At 54.3% G+C, this 18,715-nt stretch overlaps 5 protein-coding genes across 5 annotated transcripts; 3 read left to right on the top strand and 2 right to left on the bottom strand.

The window, feature by feature from the left end:
- Nucleotides 1-142: 142 nt before the first annotated feature.
- BDP55DRAFT_638663 (uncharacterized protein) lies at nucleotides 143-751 on the top strand (the record flags this gene model as incomplete). Its single annotated transcript, XM_060573143.1, has 1 exon — nucleotides 143-751. One exon carries the CDS (start codon nucleotides 143-145, stop codon nucleotides 749-751), a length of 609 nt encoding a protein of 202 aa, XP_060422250.1.
- A 1,044-nt stretch (nucleotides 752-1,795) lies between these two features.
- On the top strand, nucleotides 1,796-2,172 carry BDP55DRAFT_685470 (uncharacterized protein; the record flags this gene model as incomplete). The annotated part of the gene is made up of 1 exon (XM_060576448.1): nucleotides 1,796-2,172. A coding segment is annotated over exon 1 (230 nt), but the record flags the coding sequence as incomplete, so codon positions are not given.
- Nucleotides 2,173-2,263: 91 nt separating this feature from the next.
- On the bottom strand, nucleotides 2,264-3,465 carry BDP55DRAFT_685465 (uncharacterized protein). Its single transcript, XM_060576447.1, has 4 exons — nucleotides 3,376-3,465; nucleotides 3,233-3,326; nucleotides 2,923-3,115; nucleotides 2,264-2,866 (listed from the first exon to the last, which is right to left on the bottom strand). Coding segments are annotated over exons 1-4 (609 nt in total). The 5' UTR covers nucleotides 3,378-3,465; the 3' UTR covers nucleotides 2,264-2,546.
- Nucleotides 3,466-6,958: 3,493 nt separating this feature from the next.
- On the top strand, nucleotides 6,959-7,920 carry BDP55DRAFT_638662 (uncharacterized protein; the record flags this gene model as incomplete). Its single annotated transcript, XM_060573142.1, has 2 exons — nucleotides 6,959-7,023; nucleotides 7,074-7,920. The coding sequence occupies 2 exons, from the start codon at nucleotides 6,959-6,961 to the stop codon at nucleotides 7,918-7,920; spliced, it is 912 nt and encodes a 303-aa protein (XP_060422247.1).
- Nucleotides 7,921-17,076: 9,156 nt separating this feature from the next.
- BDP55DRAFT_567081 (uncharacterized protein) lies at nucleotides 17,077-18,663 on the bottom strand (the record flags this gene model as incomplete). The annotated part of the gene is made up of 4 exons (XM_060570559.1): nucleotides 17,077-17,232; nucleotides 17,327-17,711; nucleotides 17,790-18,076; nucleotides 18,169-18,663. Coding segments are annotated over 4 exons (1,323 nt in total), but the record flags the coding sequence as incomplete, so codon positions are not given.
- Nucleotides 18,664-18,715: the final 52 nt, after the last annotated feature.

Genomic DNA, 18,715 nt, shown 5'->3' with positions numbered 1-18,715 from the left:
GACAAGTTAGGTTCCGGTGCATATTGTCTTCCTGCGCTCAGCTTCAAGCGTCCATCACCGCCAATAGCTAACCGAAACGCTCACTAGCCATCCTTCAGTCCGCCTCCAGCATCGACTCCGAGAGCAAAGAAAACGCCCGGACATGTGCCCCAGGTCCGTTCCTCCAGCTGCTACTCCCGGGTCGAGTTGGCTTTCTGCCAACAAGCCTGGTCAGGCAAGCGAGAGGCGCATGCCGAACTCGGCCGGTCTCGACCCCGAAAGGGAGGCTCAGGACTATGGGCAAACACCTTCTTCTCAGTCCTCCGTGGGAAGGGACAAGATACAACCTAATGACCCAGATTCCGACTACGGTGACGAATGCGCGATTGACAATGATGACAGCGCCGACGTGTTTAGCGTCAGCGAGGAGACTTTCTTTCAGCGTATCGAACCCAAGGTTGGCCTGAACTCGCATTGCTCTCTTCTTACCCTCTTGTTTAAGCAGAAGACAAACGACAGAGGGGTGGGCAATGTTGTCCCTCAGTCCACCTCGGCACTCCCTTGGACTCTTCCCAGCCAGCCGGCCCCGCCTACCTTGGCTGGCTCTCCCGACGATACCGACGGTACTCCGTTGATGATGAGCCGCGGTAAGACCTCGGTGCCGCTGAAGTCCATCACTGAGGCGCCACCGTTCTCCGCTAGGCCTGTCAACGCGAGTATCAATAACGATAATGCGACTCTTCCCTCCCCCAAACCACTCGACGCAACATGATCGCAACCGAAGTTGCGGAGTCTGTCCGAAGGGATGTTCCCTCTGTGTGCCTTCGGAAGGATTCTACTGCTAAGAGCACCGCCATATCTTCCACAATGTCGCGAACCTGAAGTAGTACCCCGAGAGGACCTACAACAATACAAAAGAGGATATTGCGAGCCCTGTGAAGCACTACATTGCCGAACATTATGAAAGTTACTATTCTCAGGGCTGGTGAAAGCATTGGTTGTGAGATATCAATGACGACCATGGGGGAAACAATGCATGGAAACGATGTTTACGCAGCATGCAGACATCGAGTGACGGTTTGGCTCGCGACTGGCCGCGCGGGTTTGCGGCAGCCTACTGTGGGCTTTTCAATGAGCGACGCTCCGGCTATGGGATCTAACGGCTTCATTGAGGTGTACAGTACTGCAAAAACTGGGCCTCATTGGTACATACAAACACGACTCCTCGGCAATCTTAGACTGTTAATCAGGTCGTTGCTAGGTTCTTAGGCGGGACTGGATGATACGAAGATGGCGTATAGAGGATCTATTATGTACTCAGCGAGACAACGTCCCTTTGAGGACCAAGGCTACCATCAAAAGTTTCTCCCACTGCTTTCTTGCGCAGCCGGGTGTTGCGAAATGCGCCTTGACCCCTCAAGTTAGAGTCACACATCCAACGGTGCTCCTAAGGAGAGATCTCCAGCAGCTGTGTAGACGAATATTAGTGATGTGAAAACCTAGTCCGCTGATCGTTAATCTAGCGTGCTCTACGATTTAAAGCCTTGATCACGTCCTCTTGAGGTCCACGAGTTGATTCAAGAGCAGGGCTTACGTTTCCCAGTATATGGAGTGGCTGCCAGAACCCCGACTCCTTGTCCGCACTCCATCTCTCCTCTCTCAGTCCTCAACGGATGCATATGGGTATATATGAGCGCCTGGCTGGCGACATCTAACTTCGCTAACAAGATCCCTGGCCCAGTGTTCAATTACGTTTTGGTTTTGGACGATAGATGCATTGCAACAGTCAAGTCTGCGTATCTAACTTCCGTTTATATGGCTGTATGATATCTATGACACATGCGACAAGAGTTCTATCACCTGCTGTGTATAATACTGTTCATGTTCAAGGAAAAGACATCAAACAAGTATCTCTGGACCATGGGGGCATACTTCCTAAAAAGCTGCCCAGAGTTCTCCACCGATATTCCCGCGATCCGCCCGATACCTTGCACAGCTTCCGGCGTCGCCATCGTATCCTCCATCCCTCCCCAAAATTTGCCTCAGCAGGCCTCTTCGTCGCGGCTTAAAACGTACGAGAAAGCTGGCGACTGCTAAACTTGCATCGTAGAACCTGGATGGAAGACTGACCTCCTGATTGGGGAGATAGAGATACAGGTTGGAGGACTTCTGTTGCGGAGGGAAGCAGCAGGCCTCCTCAGCCGATGTCGGCCGAGCAGGGGATATCTGTGTTGTAGGCATTTACAAAAGTTCTGCAATTATCTACAACCTGTGTCACATTGGAGTCACATATTTAACGGTACGCCGGGAGGAGATGTTCAAGGCCATATCCACGCTATCTGGTTTCTCATCTTTCTACTCGGAGTCGATTAAGTGAACGAGAGAATCCATTCTAAGTACCGCCGATGGAGTACAACAGTAAACACAAGTTCGGTCGACTTTGTAAACCATATCCAAGTCTACCGAATGCTCAAAAGGATTGGAAGGGCAAAAATCCAAGTAAGCCACATAGTAAATCCGACTGATTTCTCACAATTAGGGCAGGCCGATGGTGTGAGGCAGCATACTTACATCACTATGTCTCGGGACAACATCGTCAGAGCATTCAGGTAACCCTCATGATAGCCACTCTCGGAAAGCAGACATTGGTGTTGCTCCATAGCTTGAAGTATCAGCTTATCAAAACCACGCACACAGTTGAGGGGGACACAACAGGATTCCCCAAGACCGCTGTAAACCAATTTGCCTGAGTCGAAACGTTCGTAGACCACCCAATGGGTCATTTGAGGTTCAGACTTGAATCCTGGTTGCAGCACATCGTTTTTCCCCGGAGCTGTAACGGGTGCAATGTAATCATTGGGCATTGCCGATACTCGTCTCAAGTGGCCTGTTATAGATCAGAGACTGAAATTTGTGTTTCCGAGATGACGTGAATTTTCTGACCTGAGAAATTTGGATTGGATGCGTTCTCGAAATATTCCATTTTCACACAAGAGGTTGGGCTCTGGTTGGAAATCGGAAAACTGTCTACTTTTCGTTCTCCTAGGAGAGAGCAGTCGACCTTCCGCCGTTGACAGGTCTTACATGGTCCGACCTTGCAGCATTTAGTCTTCAATCTACGGCATTCAGCGCATGCCTGGAAAGAGTTGGTTAGCTATTTGATGCCGATGCTACTTGATTCTCTACTTCATTAGAACGCTAGAGAAAGTTTGGCATCCTGAAGCAGTGAGAGCATTTCAGGACTTCGGCTTACTTTTGGGCGGTAGGTTTTTTTTGTGATTGCTGACTGGCCGCCTGACAGATCTCTTTCGCCAGGCCTTCTGCGTTCAGAGTAGCGCCGGCCACTCCTGACAACGGGTTAGATAGTATATAAAGAGAGTAGCAGCACTCACTGACATCGTGTGGTTCGGTTGTATTTGGAGATGTTGGAGGTGAGAACGGCGACCAAAAAACGTCCCCGAACAAGAAGAAAGCCGCCTTTTTATATCAGAGCCGTCAAGGTTACGGAAGGTAAGATAGTAAAAAGTTGATGCCCTCAGGAATAAGGCCATAAACCAAGAATCCCTGCCCAGTGCCCCTTTTGTTGTAGTGACACGTCTTCAGGGGAAGGCGTAAAACCCCGGGCTTTGCCCTTCACCAGGCGAAATGCGGTACGCAAGTTGGATAGTCATCGATTTTTTTGAAGCCGATTCATTTAGACAGATGGTCTAGCTTCATATGAGCCAAATGTACTGAGGACTGATCAATCATGCCGTGATGTGATGTTCTTCGTTACTTCAGGTCTCAAGAGTGCAAAGCGGTGCTACATTTCCCCAAGACCAGCCGATGTCAAGTAATGTTGACTCTAAAACTCCTGCTACGGGGCATGAAGGGAAGCCTATAGATTGAGGAGCATACGTCTGTCTGGAAAGTTCCAGTAGGTGTCTAGTAATCCGCTAGAGATAGATAGTAGACAGGAGACAGTACCAGAATGTTTTAAGTTGATGTCTGCGTGTGCGAGCAGAAGCATAGCCGTAGTCCTCAGACCTTCTGATAAATTCTCATTCTCTTCCCCTCCATGGGCCTGAACTCTTCCAATTTGAATGATCTCGATTGATCTTAACCATTTGCGGTTTCGCCCCTCACGAGGTCTGTGATCCAGTCACTTGCTGGCAAACACCCAAAGCCGTCCCCTGAGCAGTGTTTCACAAGCTGCCTTCACGTAAGCGGCAAGCGCAAGTCAAATATGGGAGATCCGAACTCCATAGAAGATAATCAGAGTGTTGAGTAAATGCATCCTTTCTCGCCTCTCATGCACAGGTGTAAGGTCTTACCAACCTTGCACTACCGAGAATAGAGGTTCGCTGTTTTCCTCCACTACCAGATAAGAATCTATCATTGTACGGATCAGTACTTGGAGTTTCCTTGAAAATGAATGACATGACGTTGGCTCGCAGACTCGACATAGCGACATTGAAACGAGCTGCGTAAACGAGAAAGCGGTTGTCGCCAAGGGGCCACTTTCCAGGTTTGGGTAGCGTCGCTAACAAGCGCCAGTTTCCAAACGGCCGGCCGGTTTCGGGACCAAACAAGAAGAATACGGAACCGTGGGCGTTTTGCCCCGGGGCCCACCCCGCTCCGATAACATTTGTGGGACAATACCGGCCCGAGGACCAAAGTCCGGCTTGGTGGTAAGTGAGGACTTGTCGCGTCGCTGAATACCACCTGAGCGACCCGCCCATGTCAGGCTGGTATCAATGTGGCAGGTAGCGCCCTGCAAGTACATACAAGGCCGCTGCCCGCATTAGAAAAACTCCCTCAAAGTCACTACCCTTGTTATACGCACCGTAGAGCACGAGGAATGTGGGAGCAAACGCGCGTCGAATGCGACAAGTCATGATGGCAGATTTCGAATTTCGACAGGCGCAGGCCCACATGAACGCAAGGCGGGCGTACAAACACGATCAATGGGGTGGGATTTCAGTGCGCTGATCTCCAGTCCAGGGTGCTACACTCATCCGAGGCCTGGGCGTGCATCCCTGGCTCCTTGTCCGCGTTGTTGATGTCTTCTCGCTTAGTCCTCCCGATTCCAGTTGGAGCCTGATCGCAGGTGTGCATAGCGCGAGTACGCAAAGCGCCCGCTGACGCATGCTCTAATGCTTTTACATAATGGTAAGCGTAGTGCTTATGCTGGTAAGTCGATACGGAAGCAGTCCGTAGCTGAAGGCGGTTGGAGAGAGAGGTGACGGCCGCCAAAATTGGAAATTGGGAAAGCTATCCAAGCAATGGCACGGCATATTCGGAGATAGGTGGTCGAATCGTCTAACGTAGGTAACATATCATGTTGGAAAGCTCTCTCTTGCACCGAGCGGCTGCTGACTGTCACGTTCGTCATGGCCTTTTGGGTTCCGTTGTTCTAACCTGTCACTTGGAAACCAAGGGGCGTTCAAGGATCTGTTCGTCAATGATGAGATAGGTTACCTGTGCAACACAGACTTTGGCGCAGGCATCGAAGGCGCGCCCAGGACCACCTAAAGCCGGCTTCAACCGCGAAGGTCAAGCTTGCGAATCAGCCCATACTACTTCACTTCTCTATTTTTCCATTGTAGAAGTGTGCTACGCCGTATTGATTTCCGCTCACGTCGTCAGGGACTCACAATGATCATGGTAGGTAAGCCTCACTCGGCCAGTACTGTGGTAGATGTGATTGGTTTCATGGGTTCAGTACCTACAGGTCAGTAGAAATTTACCGTCGCTACTTCCACCACCTCTTTACTACAGGGATAGATTACTCTATGACTCTTACGCGGCACTATTTCTAGCTCTCGGTATTGTACTTTCGTTCCGGTAGAAGGACGTTTTCTCCTCGTAGTAGCTGTGCTGACCCGCCATATCGGCGAGAAGTTACGAGAGTCAGTTTCATCGCATTTGTACATAAGTATATAGATTTCCTTCTCATTTTAACGCACTGGCAGCACGATATTCTCGTTATGTCGCCTTCTTTGACCGCCCTGACGCCTGAGGAGAGCTGGATTTGTCTTCTCTATCGCTGAAGAATGGAGCGTGAACATCGTAGATGGCATCCATTCTCCTCCCACAGTGGACCGTGAATAGAGACGTCTTTTGGTACCTATTGAAGCGAAAGCTGCAATTCCATCTGTCGCTCTTAGTTGCGTTGGCGATGGCAAAAGTAGAACCGGTGCGCAGCTCGATGACACAGTGTCAATGCTATGCGCTTGCGTTCGCTCTAGGGTCCTGCCCACGGCGTGGTAAATTTTCCATCAACTATGACTCATTCGAAACTCGGTTCGTGTGTCTAACTGCCTTCGAGGGCGGTGTGCTTGATCAAGGGGCTGCGGGGTGAGGCATTGTTGATAACTTTACACCGGAAGCAGGGACAGCTCGGCCGCCTGCGGGAAAACGTGTCCGCGCGTCAAGATAGCCAGGATCATAGACAAGGGCAGCGAGTTGCATCGAGAATCAGGTAACTAGAGGTGAAAGGTGACAAGCAATGGAACTTATTAGCCTCTGGATTCGCGCTTCCAGGCCGCAACTGGCAGGATACATTATCAGAGATTGACAGAGAGTAGCACTGGCTGGTCAGCCTGCCTCGAGCTGACATGGGCCTACATGTGAGACTCTGACCTAAGATTGGTCCTCTTTGCCCCTGTAGCTTCGCCTTGGACCATGTTCATACACACCGCTTGAACTTTCTCTCCTCGACTAGGGCGTTCTACTGTCCCTAGCCCAGGTATGTTGCAATGGAAGCCGGTTGTGATACAGCAGGGGTCCAATGACACAGACATCGAAGGACGTGTAACGATTGGATACGGTGTCGAACTTTGTTGGGAGACTGAGCGGCTGGATGTAGGCTTCGATGATTATAAAGCACGCGAGCTGCCTACCGATGCTTTGGGTCCTCGACTTCACCGCACATGGCGACTCATTGAACGACCCGAACAGCCGTAGTTGATCAGTCAACTGGCCCTTCTTTCAAGCTATGGAGGAGATTCTATCCCATTACATATCTGACGAAGACTTTGTCAAAAGCTTCGAGAAGGCGACGTAAGCTCATCGCTAGCTCAGCTAGACTGTTATGACTAATACTTGCCCAGGACCTCCAGAAACCATGACCGAGCTGTCCGAGACCTGGTTTCCCAAGCACTATCTGCATTCTCTAACCAGAACTGGGACGAGTTGCACGAGACTGCACGGAGACTTCGTTGGGTGCAGATGTGGAACTTTGCTCTCGAGGCGTTTACCGTTGTCACTCGAGGCAAGTTGAAGATATTCGGCAAAACCAACCAAACATTCAAAAGTACCGTTAGCTTGGCGGACGCTCTCCGAGTCACCGCATGCAACATGGAGCAAGACAACTGCCGAAGACGTCGGAACGATGTCCTCTCGCTATTCCGAGAAGCCCTAAATGGAACCCAAGATGAGTCGCTGCTCCAAGAAGCTCGTATGAGACTTGGCAGTTTCTACACGGATAAGGGAGAGTATGATGCGGCACGAAGTGAACTTCAACATGCAGAAGCGTACAAGAACACCAGTCGAACTCAACTTTTCGAACTCCGAATGACTTGGATAGACATCCCGATCAATCAGGAGCAGTTCCTCGAAGCTGAAGAGGCCTTTGAAAACTTGCTTGGAGATCTTTCGAAGTCTGATGTGGATAGGCTCATTCGAAACACTGCCTTAGATAGGTACGCCAACGTACTTGTGAATATCAAATGGAAGGCGGCTGGGAAGGCAGAGGATTCCACCTTGGAGGGACCCGACTTGCGCAAGGCACACGACATGTATCACGAGTTATTTAACTTCTACAGTGGCATGAGCGACATCGTCGGCGTGAGCGGCATCGCCAACTCGTCGCTTCCCTATCTTTCTATCCGCGTCGTTCATTACGGCAATCAAATGCGGGTTATGAAAAAGAGGATGGAGGAGCTCAAGACAAAATGAGGAACGATACTAGTTTTAATGAAGACGGTTTTCATGAAAGTTGCAGGATCCCATGGCAGTCGCGGGACGGTTTATTCTGTATCTGCCCAAAGAGCCGATTCGTTTGATGTGAACAAGGAAATGAAGGCTACCAATCCAGGTAAATGAGTTGAGAGAGATGAGAAATACCCCAGTCACGTCTAGCCGCATCAATCAAGACACCAAACCTCTCGCATTTGACATAGTGCAACCTTTTGAATCTAAATCCGCCTAATCAGACAGAAGCATAGTATGTTCTATCAAATGGAAGGCTCGCCTCCGCCACTGGAGAGATCGCAGCGAAGTACTCGAAGATTTACGGCCCGGATGGTACGCGTGCCGGGTATGAAGAAGGTACTGCGAAGCAGCTCAATAGTGTTTTGAATATGTTCTTGGATGGGAAAAATATGCATCACTGTCAACTCAGTACTAGCCACGCCACCAACCTAGACTCCTGCACTGGTCAGCGTAGGCTGGCCTCGGAGCGTCACAGGCGCATACACGTCGCTGCTTGCCACCTTCACTTTGGCCCCCTTCTATGTGCAGGGAGGCTACGGCACAACCCGTTCAGTCGAACGGTCGGTGTACACTACGCAGCATCATCGAACGTGAGGAGTCCGGGAGTCGAGGAAGGTGTAGAAAGAAGGCCAATTTCGGACGAGGATGACGCCTGTTCGGGCGCCCGAACGTATCCGCCGAAAGGAAGTGGACCACAGTAGGGCCGGTGTGCCGGGGTCAATCCCTTTGCTGCGAGTCGAGTGGGGCGTCCTTAAATGCACGACCAAGTACAGTATACGTGACACTGAGCCTGGAAGTCGCGACACGCCCCCGACTATCCGCGGACGAGGGTGTCGGTTCCGCCTGCTCGCCTTCCAAGCATCCCTAATTGGGTGGCTTTGGCGCTGCAACAGGGGCCGCTGCGCGTGGCATACCACCAATCACGCACTGCCTAGCGAGCTAGATCCAACCCAATCATGTGGTTGTTTGCTAACGACGCGCAAACCCCTGTCAGGTTACCTTCCCTGCCCTCCGCTGGAACGAGCCTGCCAGGGTCCGGCAGCTTTTTTACAGCCCGTGAGTGATTCATCTTCCCCAGATCAGCTACCTCTTCTGTGCAGCTCCGCTCTAGTTGACCTGTCAAGTGTCGCTGCAGCGGGAAACACGCGAAACCACTGCCTGTCTTGGAGAGTGCTTGATCCCGGGAAGCTTCTCTCCTTCCTTATCCCTGCGTTAACCGCACTATGTAATGAATACCGCCGGGTGACCACGGCCGTCAGGACCTGCATGGAAGTGAATCGATACCTTTGGGATGTTGTTGTTGTTGTTGTTGTATTTAACGCCGTGGCGGCCGGGCTAGAGCCCTTACCGCAGACCTCCCGAAGGGTATATGGCGTGGAGGGCCGTGAGCCAAGGCTACCTACTCTACAGTACGTCGTCTCTTTACATCGTCCTCCAAATCATGCCTTGTGGCCACTACGCGTTCTGTCTGTCCCCGGTTCCCGCTGGTGCCCCAGTTTCATTCTTTCCCAAATCGTCCCTTGGAATCGGGAGGTTCTTTGTAGTCCGCACTCACATCTACGTAGGTGTGGATGCTGCTACCGCAGACAGATCTTCTGGAAGAAGTCCGTCACGCGGAGAAAGGCCTCGAAGCCTCGTGGGTCGGTGATTAATCTCTTGAAGTAGGCCTCGAGAGATCCCATAGGGCCTATGGGCTCGGGCATACTGCGAGAGTGGAGGGTCGGCCACCGTTGCCTCCTCGCCAGCGTTAGTCGACAGTAGACCAGGTGGTCCACGTCTTTCGCCTCTCCACAAGAGCACATCATTAGAGCGTCGTCGTGGTTGAAACGTCGGTGATATTGCTCGAAGTCCCCGTGACCCGATCGTGCCGCCAGCAGGTGATGTAACGTAGCCCGCGGCAAGGCCAGTTCAGGAGGGCTGGACAGAGCTGCCTCAAGCCCCAAGTCCGCGTACCGCGGCCTTCGCTCTTTATACCACCATCTCCTGTGCTGGCTTTGTAATTTTTCCCTTGCAAGCCGCTTGATGCCCGCTAGTGTTGCCATTTGACCCATCCGCGCCGGCAGTGTCGTTCCTTCTTTGGCCAGCCGGTCCGCGGCCTCGTTTCCTTCGATGCCCTGGTGTCCCGGGGACCAGTGCGTCCGTATATCAAATATCCTGGCCGCTTCTTGGATTTCGAGGAACGCGTCTTGTGACGAGTCCGGCGCCTTGCCGCGGATGCCTTGTATAACGCTGGTGTTGTCGATACATATGTGGATTGGATGACCGCGATTGGTGAGCAGAGCCCTTCTGAGGCCGGTTCGCGCCCCTTCGACCTCGGCGTCGAACACTTCTGCTAGTCCGAGTCGGCCGCACCCTTGTGCTATGCGTTTGGAGTCTCGGTAGATGACGAAGCCGTACCCCACGGCTCCGTTCGTCGCCCTGGAGCCGTCCGAGAAGACGATCATATGGCTTTCCGGTACTGTCTTTAGCCAGCGCTCGAAAGCTTTCGCAGCCTCTTCTTTGCATTGAACTACTATCTGATCCTGTGAGCTTGGCAGGTACTGTGATTGAAGGAACGCTGGTCTTCCGCATCTTGGCAGAAGTTCAGCCGTCCGTTGTAGTCTCGTCTGTTGCTGTCCCTGCTGGGAGAGCCGCGCGACTAGCGGGTGTCGGCGATCAATCCTCTGTAGTCGGACTGCGGCCCGTAAGCGGACGCCCTCTAAGGCGACTTTGGCTGACGGTAAGCCGGCGTCTCGGAGGAGGCTACTGGTTGGCGTTGTCCTCCAGACAGGCAGAACGGCCCTTGCTGCCGCTGTAATGACGCTGTCGATCTTCTGCACGAGCCCCTTTTGGCCTGTGTTGACGGGTCTTCCTTGGAGAGGCGGATTCGTGTCTGTCTCCGCTTGGCGTCTCGAAGCCGGCTTCGTGATACCTGCGTACCATGTTTCGGCGCCGAAGAGCGCGATCGGCAGTACGCAGGAGACGACGGCTTTTCGCACGGCGGCCGCTGGGAGTCCCCTCTTTGTGTTCGTAAGCTGTCTCAGATGTTGAGCTGCCCTCTTTGCTGCAGCTACTTTTGCGTCGACATGGTGCCGGAAGGACAGTCTCTTGTCGAACCAGACACCCAGCCAGCGTACAGGTTTCGTCGAGGCCTTGACCACCAAATCCCCCGCCCGGACCTCTGGCAGCTCCGCTGGCTGGCCGTGCTTCCTAGTAAAGTGGATGACCTCGCACTTGCTCGGGTCAAAGGAGACCTTGTTCTCCAAGCCCCATCTGAGAATGCCGGCTGCGCTTCGGTTGAGTATTGCGACGTTGCTCTCCAGGGAGGGGCTGATGGCCAGAGTGGCGATGTCGTCCGCGTACCCGAATCGCGCGTTCGGGTCGTCTTCAAGTATCTCTGCGATGTAGAGCAGAAAGGCAATGGGAGATAGTGGTGACCCCTGAGGCAGCCCGCATGACAGCGGGAAGTACTCCGTTGTGCTTTCTTCCAGTCGGACTCTAGCGGTGCGGTTGCAGCAGAAGCTAAAGATCAGTCTGGTCAGGCCATGTGGCCATCCCTGCTGACGCAGTCTAATGACGAGCCGGTTCCGAAGGACGGAGTCGAACGCCCCTTTTACGTCCATAGTCAGAAGTGTCGCCGTGAGTCCTTTTAGGAGGGCCATCTCGATGTCGTGGGTGAGGCAGGTCGTCAGATCGACGGCTGACCTGCCTTGTAGAGCCCCGATCTGTTGCGGACTGATGATGCGCTCGACAATCGCCAGGGACGCCATCCTTCTGGCTATCAGTCGCTCTAGTCCCTTGCCCAGGCACGAGAGGAGCGCGATCGGCCGCCAGGACCCGGGCTTGGAGGCATCCCTGCCGGCCTTCTGGATCATGACCACCTCAGCTCTGCGGAAGGGCAGAGGAAAGTGGCCGGCCCGCATACAGGACTGGAATAGCTGCCTGACCGGTTCCGAGATGACATCCCAGCATGCCTGGAGGAGGCGTGTTGTGATGCCGTCCACACCAGGGGTCGTTGTCTTTGTTAAGGTGGCCGTCTTCACTTCTTCTCCGCTAACATTGTCCTGCCAAGTAATCGCTCGCCTCGGGACGACGGGTACGTCAAACGGGTCACCCGGTGCGTCATCTTCCGCACTAAACCTGTCGAGAAGGGCTCCCCGAAGCGCTTGAGCCTTTTCGTTAGTATCCTCGATCGTCTGGTTGTCCACAACCAATGGGGGTGCTCTGGTCAGTAGGCTCGCCTTCCGCCAACCCATGATCTGGTACAGGTCCCGGTCTGAAGCGACTCCATCGATCTTTCCGGCCCAGTATGCTCGCTTAGCCTTCCTCACCGTGCTCAGGAACGCCTTTCGTTTCTCCATTAGATAAAGGTGCGCATCTTGCTCCGTCTCCCAGGCTTGTTGGTTGCGGGCAGCACGGTATGCTCTGTGGGCCTCTGCGCATTCCTCCGTCCACCAAGCCGCGCCTTTACCATGTTTTCCTCTCTTCTTGCCGACCGCCTCAATGGCTCGGGAGAAGAGCTCGACGATGTGACTTGCCTGCCCGTCCAGGTCTTCCGGAGTAGGTTGATCCCCCAGATTGGGCATCGCAGCTAGCCCCCCTTCGATCAGGTCTCTCAGCCGAGGCAGCGCCGAGTCGGGCACTGACAGTGGCCGTGGCTGCGGGTGGCCCTCTCCCTGTGACACTGGGCGTTTGAGTAGTGGTATGACGGCCACGATGGCCTCGTGGTCAGCTCCCGGGTGTAGCTGTGGGCTGACCTGCGCGTGCGCAAAAGGGATATTAGAGAAAGCCAGGTCCAGGACATGTCCGCAATCCTGGGTTGCCACCCCAACTTCGCTGATAAGAGAGAGATTGTGGCCGTCTGCCCAGCCTGCGATGTCATCTCCCCGGTTCCCGTTCCTCGTCCCGGGCTCCCAAGAGTAGTGATGCGCGTTGAAGTCACCCGCGATCAAAGCTCGCTCCGGGGGTTTGAGTTCTAGCAGTATCCCTGTTGTGCGGCTGTGGGGGTCGCGGGGTTGTCTGTACACGTTGACGATAGTCGTCGTTTTGTCGACCACCAGCCACAGTACGTCTCTCGTGTGGACAGGCCTCTGCTGCTCCACCGTCATCCCTATCCCTTTGCGTGTGTAGGTCAATACTCTTGGTCTGGTTCCTTCGCTGTCCCAGAAGTCGACCGGGACGAAAGAGTCGAAACCCGGGTGCGTGTTCAGTTGCACGTTTCCGTCCTTCCAGCCCGTCCAGGGTTCCTGGACGAGGACCACATCTATCTGAGCCTCCCAGCAGAGCTGCAGGAAAGCCGTGTGCGCCGGGGAGATCTTTCCGACGTTGCCCTGCGCAACGCGTAGCATCCGTGGGGTCGCCGCTCTCGGCTTACGTCTCCGAGTCGAGTTCGAGGTGGGTGTAGGCATTCGCGACGTTGTAGTTTGGCTTCTGTGCTGCCCGTTGGCTCCTGCTTGGCATGGGTAGCACGGGACGGTCGATGGAGGTGTTGTCGGGGGAGTCTTCGCCTTCGCCTTCGTCCGCCTCGTCTTCATCCATGCTGCTGCTGTCAGTGCTTCCGTCACCGAGGCAAACGATCGAGCTTGCGGAGGGCGTTCTCGTGCGCGCGCGCTTGGCGCCGGGTTGCTGGTTCTGGCTGGTGGAGGTAGGGACGCCTGCCGCCTCCTGGCTACTGTCGGATCGAGTAGCCTTGTACAGAGTGTCCGATGCTTTCTGGCCGGCCTTCCGGATCCGAGCCCGCTCCTTTCGACCGGGAAGGGAGACGACGCCGTTTACGGCCGAGGGCCTCGCTGGGCAGTCTGTGTGGCTGGCTTGGAAGGGGCCGCAGCAGTTGGCACATTGGGGCCTGGCCATGCAGGGTCCCGTTTCGTGTGAATCGGAAGGTCTTCCGCAGTTGCTGCAGATCGGTCGTCGTCCGCAGAACCGGTTGGAGTGGTAGCCCTGGCAGCCGGGGTCGTGTCGGATGAGCGTCCTTCGTTTCTTGACGGGCAGAGATCTGCCGCTTTGGTTGAAGAGCCTGAAGGGCGTGACCTCTGATGTGAATGATATGAGCCAAGATATTTCGTTCGTGACTGGGTTGGGCCCAAGGCGGGACGGTCGAGCAAGGACAGGCTTCTGTCCTGTCTGTGCGAAGACCTCATCTTCAACGAGTGTGGCTGGGTCCAGGACGTCCCCGCCAATGCTGTGTAGTTTTGTTGGGCATCGCGGCACAACGTAAGTGTACCACTTGATAGGCGTCTCGACCTGGTGGGCGCCGAGGCATTCCGCCAGCTTTGCCTTACTTGCAAGTAGTCTTTCCTGTATTTGCTTGTTTCGCGGCTTCAGAGAGTAACCTGTGCTGATATGGTAGACGTGGGGAAGGTCCGCTAGCCCCAGGCCAACGGCCTTACAGACGATCTGTCGTACGGCGAACGGTGCGATCTTCCGAGCGGCCGCTAAGCTTTCTTCCGGGACGCGGGCAAAGATGCGGAGGTCCTCCTTCGGCTGCGCCTGCGGCTGATCCTCGGCGGGGAGTGTGGCCTTCGGGCGGGCAGAGCTCTGGCAGCTCTGGCCGCTCCGGGTCGCCGCAGTGGTGTTGCCCGCCATCGGTGCGACGACAGCCGCCCAACTCCGGGCCGCTATTGGGCTTGTCTCGTGATTGATCAGTCTCTTGAGGGTTTGAATGACATAGGCAGTGGCTTCTTTCGCGATCTGCTTTCTAGAACCGTCAAAGCTGGCGACAACGCTGTCGACGGACCGTGCAATGGTCAGAAAGACGTCTTTCCGTGCCTCGTACTGTCTAGCTTCTTCTGCAAGGGCTGTCAAGACGGACCCTGTGGCAGATCCGCTCGGAGCAGATGCGGTAGAGGCTGCGGGCCCCTCGGCCGAGGTAGGGGCGTCGGTGGTGGCATCAAGCTGGCTTCCCGTTAGGCTGGGCCGGGTCGGCTGTGCCTCGGCGTCGCGGCGTCGCTTAGCTCTTGAGGTGGGGTTCGGCTCCGGAGGTGTCCCGGAGCCTGGTTCGGGGTCGGCTTGGTCGGCCGACATCAGTCCGGTGCCCGACGGCGGCTGTGAGGCCATCGCGGATGCGGGCTCCGGCAAGGGGAGGTGAAGAGTTTTCGGCTGTTAGTAATTTGGTGGTAGGCTCACTCATTCACTAACAGCAGATGCCAAGAAAAATTAGGCGAGAGGGAAGTTGCGATACCTTTGGGAGGGTGCCAGGGCTCCGTGAAGTAGACAAGGGATCGTTCCCTGTTCCGAGGCCTGGCATAGGGCCGTCCTTCAGGCCACACCAGTGACTCGTCGGCGGCGTATCCGTAGGAGCCATGTCGTGATCACCGCTGTGAACGCGATCAGGCGGGCGAATTTCGAAAACATCCCAAACTTGACGCATCTCACCTCCGGCCATTCATTGAGTAGTCCTTGACCTAGCAAGGTCTCTGAGAGCTCCTTGCAGCATCTTCCTTTGTTGTGTGAGGGCCCCTCAGACCTGAACCGTCCCAAGAGGGCCTCCATAAGTGGCCGGTCACATACATAGTCCAGGCCTGTACCGGCTGTTGACCAGTCGCGGGACATCCGGTGATTTAAAAAGCAAGTTGCTCAGCCTGACCGGCGAAAAAGGTGGCCAGTCGACGTAGGCATAAAGCCCAGCAGGCAGTGTTCCCAGACTGTACCTTGCTCCAAAAGACCATAAGAGGCCGCTCTAAACTCCACCAGATGACTCAACGAAAGCGATTGATCCGCAAGACTCGACAAAAACGATCTGCGCGCCGAGCTGGCAAGACCGTGAGTTGCCTTGTCAGCCCTGACTCTGCAATAAATTCGAAGGCTAGAAAGCCTGGATCCGCATCTGGGTAGCCAGTCATCTGTCCGTCGACCCGCCCTACCATTTGGTAGCTGCGCCGTCCATAACGGAACTGCACCAACCAACCCCTCCGTAACTGATCAATGAACCGAGTCAACTCATCGACATGGAACCTCGAGTGAAAGTCAAGCCCGATCTTTCCACGCTGGTAGGGCAGTCATGCAATCAGGTACGCTCCAAGCCGCCCATTGTCTGGTCGTTACCGTAGGAGGAGGTCCAACTTGAGTTTCTACAGGGCTGTATTTTTCTCATGTCGAGCGTCAATGTCAGTTCGACCCATGTAAGGCTGTTAATCCTCACTGCCAATCGAGCCCGGGCGGTGACACAGAAGCGGCGCTGAAACAGGAAGTCGAGCGAAAGGAACCGAGAATGCCTTCTACAAGGGCTTGCTCGGTTCGATCTGTACCGCCAACGACCAGGAAGCAGAGGAGATGTTGAAGCAATTTCGGGAACCAGGTAATCCCCTCGAACTCATTGGATCCAGCTCGACGCGGATTGCCACCAAGAATCATCTAGAGAAGATAAACGAATCCACGCTATCATTCGCGAGGACGAGAAGATAAATTGGCTCAAATCAACAGCCTGCCTCACCGTAACAAGAGGCGTCAGTTTGACTGGAAGGTTCGACAAAAGTCACAGCTCAGTTGGCGCCACGTCCGCGGGCAGCAGGCAAGCTGTGGGCAATATGACTATTGGGGATGTCACCCGAACCCTCAAGCATCTCTGCACGGGTTCTGTATACCTAGGAAGGATAGGCTTGAGCACCGGGTCAACCGTCCTTGAGCTGCGTTGGTCTCGGCCTCATGGGACTTGCAGGTCACTTCGCGAATCAATAAGATCAGCTCAGGAACACCGTGCAGCCCCTTCCTGTGTTCTTCTTTCGTCATTGATGTCTTTCACAAATATGATGGTCTCTTCTCGGGTGAAATAATCCAGGCATGATTCCGGCTTGCCTCGAGGAGCCTACCTTGACGAATGTTTAGTCCAAAGTTACGGTGTTCTCGAAGAGGAGCAGACAATTGGTAACAAAATGAGTTAGCAGCTTGCAGAGTTGAACGAGCTTCCTTGTAGCATCTCATCTACCTTTCCGAACATCAAATCAGATCAACATCACGTTCCGATATTCACAGGTTCTTCATCGTTGTTCACAGACTGCCAAGTTGGATTACAATGGAAGTTCTCCTGCCAAGATCTTGGTCATGAGTGCGACGCTGCGGGCTTCCACATTCACGCCCATCCACGACAACGCTGTAGAGTATGGCATGGCGGATAGAGGGAAGCTTGCGGCTCAGTTCATCTCTCTACACAGGCTCCGGATGAAGGCATAGTACGGCCTGCTGAAACCAAGGCCAGTAAACGTCCTCGATCCAGGATATCAGAAACTGGAGCACACAGACAATCTGATACACCCCCAGCGGTTCACTTGTCGAGCCAATCATCTGATTCGACCACAACGTCTATCGTCTCATGTGTCAGCATATTGCTCGCAAAAATGCATCGGGGAAGGGAGGGTGTGTGGCCGGAACGTCATCCTGCCATGCCATGACTTACCACTTCATCTCCATCTCTCGTACTCGCTACGAATAACCAGTCGTTTCCTTGGACAATGATGCCAGGAAGGAACTCGATCAGTGGCATCCGCGGAACGGTGCCGGCCATGAGACGATCTAGCATGCGCCATTGGCTCGCATGCCAGGTCAGGAGCTGGGCCTCAGCGACCGATAGGCCTTCACCCTGAAGCTTCGTCTCGATACTAAGGCCAATCGGACGTGTTTTCAGGGCGCCGTACTCTGTGTGGTTGATAGACGGCGTCTCGGTCAGCACCAATCTATTGATGGCTTGGGCGGCGGCACCAGTGGGTTCGATGCAGAGGCAGAAATCGACTTTCCGGAATGCGCTTGTCTGAACAAGGTCCGGAAGGGTGTTTGCACTCGTGCTAAAACAACAACGCAAACAGATGTCAGGATTACTCCAGAAATATTAGATAGGACGACGACAAGCAGCAAGTACACACCACGGAATCATGTAGACAAGTTTGCCTGTCGCTTGGTAAAACTCCGGTACCGCCAGATTGATGACGTGGTGATGAAGACTGGTGTTCCAGCCCGCCTCGTCGAACTCATAGTCACGACACATCTTGGCTCTGGACACCATCTCCGTCACCTGCTGTGTCGTGGGAGTCGGTCCCAGAACGCGTCGGGACAAGCCATCGGTTGTGTTGACGGAGGCGTCGTCGAAGTAGAGCGAATATCTGATCTCTTCCATATCGGGACAAATCTTTTTCGCCTCGTCTATATTCTCCTAAATGCCCGGCGGAGGGTTAGCCTGTGTGCTTCAGGCGGGGTGGAAGAGCAAGGTCGATCAGGACCGAAAGTCCCGCAGGGTTCCATTACCTTTTCCAAGAAATCGATTACGCCCACTCCCCGGGAGTACTCTCTTATTCGTTTCCATATCTCGCGCAACGACGAGGGAGCGTTGGCGCTCATGTCGAAATGTCTTACCCTATGCGGGTTTCGATCTGTTCTCCTACGTCTCTTCGTCGGCGATCTAGACCCCGTGGAGCTACCCGACAGCTGGCTACTGGCATCGCTAAGCACCGGCATTCTCTGTGGGAGACTCGCCCTTGGTGTTGCTTCCAGGCTGGTGGCGGAAGCGTGGCCATCTGACGAGGTTGAGATGCTATGGGATTCGTCACCCAGTTGCGACCGTTTGAGTGGGGATGATGGTGCCATGTTTACGGAATCGGGCGGCGTAAGAATTCGGTGACGTTTCCTCGTCCTATTTTGCAGGGCCGGCGGACCAGCTTCGAAGTCGGTTGTGGAAGGCTCGTCGATGTTGTAGGGGAGGGAGCTGAGCCAATTCCTGACAAACCTGGTGGGAGTGTCGTCGAGGTTTGGGATGGGGGGCGCTCATCGGAAATGATGGGAAGCGATGAATACA

Source organism: Colletotrichum godetiae (assembly GCF_030913485.1).
Source record: "Colletotrichum godetiae strain CBS 193.32 chromosome Unknown BDP55scaffold_91, whole genome shotgun sequence".
NCBI classification, from domain to species: Eukaryota; Fungi; Ascomycota; class Sordariomycetes; order Glomerellales; family Glomerellaceae; genus Colletotrichum; species Colletotrichum godetiae.
The sequence above is the reverse complement of the archived record's forward strand: the minus strand, read 5'-3'. Positions and strand labels throughout refer to the sequence as shown.

What these genes read in the sequence shown, in the direction of transcription:
- BDP55DRAFT_685465 (XM_060576447.1), bottom strand. An exon ending in AAAAAACCTACCGCCCAAAA is followed by an intron (nt 3,116 to 3,232) that starts GTAAGCCGAAGT and finishes AACTCTTTCCAG; the next exon opens with GCATGCGCTGAATGCCGTAG. An exon ending in ATCCAATCCAAATTTCTCAG is followed by an intron (nt 2,867 to 2,922) that starts GTCAGAAAATTC and finishes GATCTATAACAG; the next exon opens with GCCACTTGAGACGAGTATCG.